This window comes from Anarrhichthys ocellatus, unplaced genomic scaffold (genome assembly GCF_004355925.1).
Source record: "Anarrhichthys ocellatus isolate YVR2014 unplaced genomic scaffold, GSC_Weel_1.0 scaffold5, whole genome shotgun sequence".
Taxonomy (NCBI): domain Eukaryota; kingdom Metazoa; phylum Chordata; class Actinopteri; order Perciformes; family Anarhichadidae; genus Anarrhichthys; species Anarrhichthys ocellatus.
Genome location: NW_022280035.1, coordinates 8,242,865 through 8,250,551, shown reverse-complemented (window position 1 = coordinate 8,250,551; position 7,687 = coordinate 8,242,865). Strand labels below are relative to the sequence as shown.

The following is a 7,687-nucleotide window of genomic DNA, read 5'->3' as shown; positions in this document are numbered from 1 at the left end:
TATATATATATATATATATATATATATATATATATATATATTTTCCATTTAGATCTCTTCTAAGAAAGCTTCCTGAACAGTTCACGAGCAGTAAAAGGATTTATTACAATAGCTTCTGAAATTGTGCTAAAATCATAAGTAGTAAAAAAAATCCTGCAGTAAATCCTGTAGAAGAAGAAGAAGCATGAGGATTCTGTTAATCTAGTGATGTGTGTGTGTGTGTGCCTCTCAGCCAGAGCTCCATGTAGTGTAATCTGTGAAACGTCCAACAGTCAGTCTGTGTCGGAGGTGTGGACAGACACACTGCTGCCTGGTGTGTGTGTGTGTGTGTCTGTGTGGGAGGGATGAGGATTTAGACAGCAGGACATTTAATATGGTTTCTGGTTGGTCAATGACAAAGTGTGTGCATGCATGCGTGTTAAAGAGTTGGTATGGGTGGGGTTAAAAAAAGCTGTGTGTGTGCGTGAAAGCCTCTGTGGTCTCACACAGAACGAGGGAGAGGTGAAGAGACAGCGAGTGTGAGAGAGTCACTTCCCTCTCTGTTTTTAGCTGAGCAGACGCTGCAGGTTTTAATCTATCGTACATGTTTCCTTAACTCGCACTACAAGTTTCAATTTACTTTCTGTACAGCTCGAGCTTGCAACTGCTATACTCACACTGTACAGGTGAGCTGAGTTTATAACGGCTCTTTTTGACAGCAGCCATTTGGCAATTTGAACTGTAAAAGTGCTAAAACGGCATAACCATGAATCCCACTGCACATCTGCTTTACCAGTGTGTCGGCCAGCAGGGAGCCCAACTAATCCTAGCGCACCTTGTCTACGAGTAAGTGAAGTTGAGGCTGTAACTAAGCAATAAGTCGTAACTCTAAGATAAGAATTTATATACCAACATCCTTTTTACACTCTGTGTTTGGATTGTTCACATCTGGCTGATAATATCCAATCACCTTATTAAGCGACTGTTTTCCTTTGAGTTAAGAAAGGTCCAGATATAAAAACCTATGTTATTTTTGCTATGCAGCACATACATGTACACAGAAACAGCTGTAGGAATAGGTGAAAATGTATTTACTGACGAATCGATGCCAGACGAATCAGTCAACTCCAACTCGGAGGAGTGGATGGATATAAAACTCTAGACCCAGGCAACGGACTATCTGACCACTGACTGCACTTTAAAACATGGAGGACAAAACACAGTGGCCAGAATCTGTGTTATTTTGTACAGCTTACAAGTGTGCATTGTTACTATGTGGTTAAAACAATACAGTCACTTCTGTAGATGACCTTATGAGTTAATATTGATCCCTGTCCCTACAGACAGAAAACAGATTAAGCCAGTGTGTGTTGATATAAACCAGTGGTGTGGTGTGTGTGTGGTGTGTGTGTGCGCGCATGCATGCAGTCTATTCTGAGCTTCGCTGCCTCTGATCAGTGGAAGCTGTATGTGAGGAGGAAGCAGCTGTCAGCTCGCTCATCAAGATACAACAAGAGCAAATATCATTGATCCTCGAGGACGAGTCAGGACAGAGACGGCAGCGATGTGTTCGGTGCAGTATTTAGTACGACACCTGCAGTTGGTGTGGTGTCGGTGTTTATTTGTATCTTGGATTAAATTGAATGGAACTTTATCCCTTCTTAAAACATCTGGTCAGATTCTTTCAAGCTTAGAATTTCAGTTCAATGCCATCCTTTAAAAAGTGTGTGTGGTAAAAGTGTGTCATAAATATGAAGTTATAGCTGTTGAAAAATGTGATGCCTATAATAACTTCATACTCTGAGAATGAAAGCAGATATTTTTGCAGTGACAAAAGGAGGGATCGACGAAGAGAAAGAGAGAGATTATTTTAAGATTAAACAGCAGCTATTATTACTGTGACACTGGTGTTCATGAGTTTAAACTGAATAAAATGACTCGGCGTCCTAGAAAAGTACATCACCACAGTCCCCAACAACAGGCCTGCAGCTGGTTCTAGGCCCCGAGCTGCAAAGTCACTGTTTCCTATTGGATTTCATGAAGCTCTTGTTAGTGTTTAAAGGTCATTCACTTCACTTAAATTTCACATCGTACGGTCATTCTCAAACATACAGTTGGTGCTCTTTAATATATAGATATTTAAAGTACTATTTTTCAGTAGTGGTCGTATTATTCAGATGTTTTACTTAAAACTATTGTGAGGAACCCTATTTGCCTCCAAAATGTAGTGGAGTAGATGTATAAAGTAGCATAATGGAAGTACTTCAGTAACATTTTGAGTTACTTGCACTGTAGTTAAGTATAGTATTTATATATATATTACTTGAATATTAGGTACGCTAATTTTGTTAACCGACCCCTGTTAACCAATCGCTAACCCTCAGGATTAGTGCCTTGCATGCGGGGGGGTGCTGTGGTTGAAGTGCCTAACAAGCCGCCCAGCTGCACTGATAACCGATGCACAAACGAGTCATATCTATCACTTATTGCCAGCTGCAGGGTATGCACAAAGCAGGCAGCCGAGTCTCCAGTTCACCCGTACAGGAGAGTGAGCAGCACGATGTTGCATACATTGTCATGGACACATTCTCCCAGTAAGTCTCCATCGCATCAATGAGTTTGGCTGCGAGATACTGTTGTAGTTTAGACATTGTCCTCTGTGACTTCACAAAATTAAATTTCACACAAATGTCTTAACAAGATAAAATGATGAAGTGAGGACATTTTGGAGAGTCATGAATGTAAACTGCAACATAACTTGCAGTTATTCTAGTTAATTGAAGCCCAGCCACACTGTCTGTCTAGTGAAGCTGTATTTATGACATAATCCTCTCAGCTAGGTATTTAAAATGTTTTGCAATGCTAATGCATATATCTTTATTATCTTTATAAGTCTGTATTGCTTTTTTTAATGTATAACCTGCTGTTTCCTTTCATGTATTCATATATTCATGCATTAATTCACTCTATTATCTGTTGTCGGCAACATGAATATTTTCTGAAGTCTGAAGCTCTGTCCTGCTCCAACATTTGTAATCGGCCAGACCTAATGTGACAGCAACGAGGGAAAGCGTTGCTGTTTTTGTTTCGGCTCGTTGGTCTTAGCTTGATGGCACAAGGATAAAAACATTTAAAGAAAAATGTCATATGTTCAGAAAGTCTTCTTCTAAAAGTAGGTTACCTGTACTCCAATCATCATCATCCTCAGCAGCAAGGGAAACGACAGACTGGATGTTTCCATTCCCACAGAAAGGAAAGTTTCCACAACATCCCAGAGAGACGGAGCAGGTTTTCATGGAAATGGGCCGTCTGCAGATCCAAAGCTCAGATACTGGGACACATTTAGAAAGACTGAGAGCAAAGTGGTCAGCCAGATATTGTTGATGTTTATGATTTCAGGGTTTTCCTTATGGACGCCTCCAAGCTGAGAGGAATGATTTAAAGTTAACATAGATTGTTATTGTTTAGTATTTGCTATCATAAACCTTATTAATGGTCAGTCACTGCTGAAGAACCTCATGATTGTAATTAAGAGGTTTGTTTGTGGTCCATCCAAACATGTTATTAACTTAAGTCCTAATTGTTACTTGTAGCAATCAATCATGAGATCAGTAAGCCACAGTTAGTTACTGCTGCACTGAATATGAACCAGCTCATTATTCCTCCATGTAACATCCTGGGGAAAAAAACCCACAACAGTACAAATTGGCATTAAATGTCTTCTTGGACGTATGGTGTTTACTTATTTTATCAGATAGCTCCTGATTTGAATTATGTTTTTGCCAATGTGAGGACTTTTCATTTTGCCAAAGGTCTTGTGTGGCTGCTTGTGTTTATTCAACATTCAACATAATGTGATGGTTGACTTCGTTTGCTAAATGAAAAACGGATGTTTGTAGAGGAACATGGAGATTTTTCGTAAAGCAATAAAAAACATTTTGCCATTTGTAACAAAACTTTTCAAACAACAAGCATCCCTACAGCCTTACTACTTGCTAATGTTAGCATACTTGCACAAACCGAGAAGAAACTCATTAAGGATATCCTATAGAGGGTCAGGTTGCAGCTGTGCCCTGCTCAAAGGCACTTCGGTTCCGCTGGAGGGTCCTGGGGTTGGTTTGAGTTTTTTCAATTGAGTGACAACAATATCAATGCATTGGTGACTTGCTTCGTTAAAATTAAAAGAGAACCCTTGAAACAGTGCTGTGCTTCACACAACATCCAAGTGAAACGGTGACTCTAGAAAGAAGCCCTCACTCTGATTCAGACCAAAATCAAATGTTTACATGTTGCTGCTCAGGACTACAAAACACTCTCACGGACAGAGTGACGCTTCTCTTACCTCATAAACAAAACAAATGTGTGGATTGTTGTTTTGGGGTGGAATGTTAAAGGATCATCAAACTACCCAGATGTCACTGCCACATCTCTCACACACACACACACACACACACACACACACACACACACACACAGCTCCCTCAAACATCTGCTTCACAAATGAAGCAGGTGTGTTTGTGTATGTTCAAACTCCATGTGGTGTGGACTCACCAGGTCAGCCATACAAAAACTGTAACAGATGCTGTCTGTCTGTTTGTGAGCACAAGTGTGTTCATGTTTCTACGTTAAGGTGAGTGTGTGCATGTGTGTGAAGGAGTTCAGCCCCGACACAGAGCAGGGGAGGGGCTTTAGCGTGATGATAAAGACTACCGTCTTTAGCCCCGGGGCCCGTTTAATACCGGGTTTCAGTAACCACTCATTAACAAAATGATTGTTCTTAATCACTGTACGCTATATTCAATTTGATTTCAGGTCTAATTTTGTGTGTATGCTTTAAATCCTTATTCATGAATTGCTACAATGTGAGCAAAACCCTTCATTTATCTCCATGTCTCTCTGTCTGTCTGTCTCTCTGTAGGACTCGTAACCTCTCCGGTGGCTCTCCAAGACCTCGACACACCAAGAAGATGCACTTCATCAAAAACATGAAACAATACGACACAAGAGGCAGCAGGTTAGACGCACACATTATTCTGTAGTTGCTGTTGTCTGCAACACCACAGGCTCAAATCCTGTGGCCTGTCCAGTAATGCAGTGGTGGGTTTTTATCTCTTTTTAAAGGTAAAAGTTGAAAGTAGCACACATCACATTGTTCCACTGCTGAGTCTTTGTCCCGGTTTAGACGGGGTTGAGCAGCATGTCGATCCCTGCTGTTCACAGCGTGTAGCGTTACAGAGCTAAACCTAAGCACAGCAAGGTCATGGCAGTGGGCTTAGGGTATAAGTTCAAAGAAAGACACAGCTATTCTTTGTGCAATCTACCTTGTTATTCTTTTCAATTTTGTGTTGTTTTTTGACTGAGAGACCTGTGTTGTCGGGGGCAATATCCTTTTTTCTATGTTGTCAGAGCTATAATCTCTGCAATAAGTCAATCCACTTACCCTAGACCCCCTGTGGAGTTATTCTGATCACATCCAAATGGAACAAAAACCCTAAAATGTTTTCATTTCAAGCCACAAACGGTATTTCCTAACCTGAAATAGTATCTCTTAAATCTCCTATACTATATCTTCTACTGTATTTATAGTCATTTATGGTAGTTCTTTGTAGGAGTTTTCTTAAGGTCAAAGTAACTTTGAGTATTCCACTCTGGAATACTTCACTCTCCAGGTGAGGGACGGAGCTGTAGCCTGGACAATGTCATTCTGTCCATTTCTTCTTCTATCGTCTTCTATCCTTGTCCTTCCTTGTGTATAAATCAGAGCTCTGTGTCAAAGGAACACAGACATACTCATCAGATAATAATAGACTGAGGGCTGATTGTTTTAGAATAGATCCAGCTAAGAGCAGCAGAGCTGTTGTTTGTTGTTCAGCCAAGTCACCATGGCATTACGGGGAAGAGACGGCGGCTTAAAGAGAAAAGCAAACGTTAGAGTCTGAAGCAGGAGGGCTTAACCCTCCTCTGGGTCATGGGAGATTTTAAATGGGGGACCAAGTATGCATCTGTATGTCAATAACAGTGCTTCCAGCTTGCTGCTTCCAGCAGTGCTGCAGTTCTTTCAGTGTCATTGTCCTACTGTAATACTTTGACTATCGTTAAAGGATTGTTGTCTATATATCCATAACTAAAGCTGTCACGGTGCACCTAAACGTAAATAACTTAATATAATAAAGTGAAACAGAAAACAAGCTTCTTATGGATTTACAATAACGGTATATAACTTGATGTATATTGTGCACTACTTTGTCCATTTAAACTGTCCTAGAAGATATAAAGTACCACCTACAGTATGTGTCAATTGATGGTATTTCTGAGTAAACTAACTAAACAAAAGCAGCACAAGTTTAAAAAAAAAAAACCTGCTAGAGTATACATCCTGTGTGATAATTAACTTTACCCGGAGACATTTAAAGTTAATGACAGGAGGTCATTGGTCACATTCTTATCTCAACCGTTAGTGTTTTCTGCATCAACGTAGAGTTTATTTTAAAAACGATGCACATTTCCCTCTGATTTGTTTTCCTGTGGGCAAGTCTTGGTGTAGCTCAGAAGTTACAGACCCTGGGCCATGGGTCCAGCTCCCAGTGGCATTCGTCTGGTGTTTTTCTTTAAGTGATCATGGAATAATGTGCCCCCGGTGTTATGAAATGTGTGGTAATAAATGGAATGTGGAGGGGGCAGAATTCCCAGCAGAGTCTCATTTCCAGCAGACCTGTTTTGATGCTTCTGCTGTTTCCTCTGAGCTCCCTGGCGACTTCCTGCTCTCCACTTTTCCCACGCATCATAGGGAACAAGCTGAGTGTGTGACTCAGTGGACACACAACCAACAACGGCATTAAATCCAAACTCGTCTGTCTAATGGGACGGACAGAGGAGGAGGAGGAGCAGGGGCAGAAGAGGACTGTCACTTCTTCCACAGTTCAGTTATAAAGATGTGGCCAAGTTAAAGTTAAAAATGATTTATTCACAGTAAAACATTAATACTTAATGTATTTTTCCAGAAGACAACCACATATTTAGCTCTTTGAACCAGAGCGTTTCATTTACTTCCTTGGTTGTCTCCTCTGAACGATAATCACTTCATAAAACAGTTCTACCTCCTCCTGGGATGATGAATTACAGCCACAACATGAGATTGCCCAATCAAATGCAAAGGATCTGATTTAAAACCCTCTTGTAACTATAGGCCGCTCAAATATTCACAGCACAGAAGCTAAAGAGGCTCTAACTGTAAAGGTACTGTCGCAGGTACTGAGGTACACAGAGATGAAACTGGAATCATGTGACGTGTATTCGTCACGCCCCCGGTGTGTAAAGGCTTTAAGAGTGCCGGCTCCGTAGACGGTTATAAGATTCAGATTTGCTCCTCTTTGAAGCTTGTATTTTATTCGCTCGTATTGTTTAATCCAGGTTATGTAACTCCTTCGGTAGACTTACTGCTCTCTCTGCCAGTATTCTGCTTAGCTGCAGAGCCGGTCGGTGTCTTAGCTTGATTTGGCTGTATTAGCTTCTGGTGCCGTTCCCTCGGACAGTCTCAGGATGGACTTGATGTTATTTCTGTGGTCAACCTCAGTTCTCTGTGGAGCTGCAGCTCAAACACTGTGTGGTCTGTTTTTAATGTGTACGGCTGTCAGAAAAAGTCGAGGTTGATGATTTGAGGTCTACTGGCTGTATAAAGGACTAGTAGTGTGTGTGTGTGTGTGTGTGT

The 7,687-nt window shown here is 40.9% G+C and overlaps 1 protein-coding gene across 1 annotated transcript in view; it reads left to right on the top strand.

The window, feature by feature from the left end:
• cables2b (Cdk5 and Abl enzyme substrate 2b) overlaps nt 1–7,687 on the top strand; it is a 27,181-nt gene that overhangs the window by 5,983 nt on the left and 13,511 nt on the right. The window contains exon 2 of the mRNA XM_031844946.1: nt 4,898–4,993. Coding sequence (XP_031700806.1) covers nt 4,898–4,993 — 96 coding nt within the window. The remainder of the gene's footprint in view (nt 1–4,897; nt 4,994–7,687) is intronic.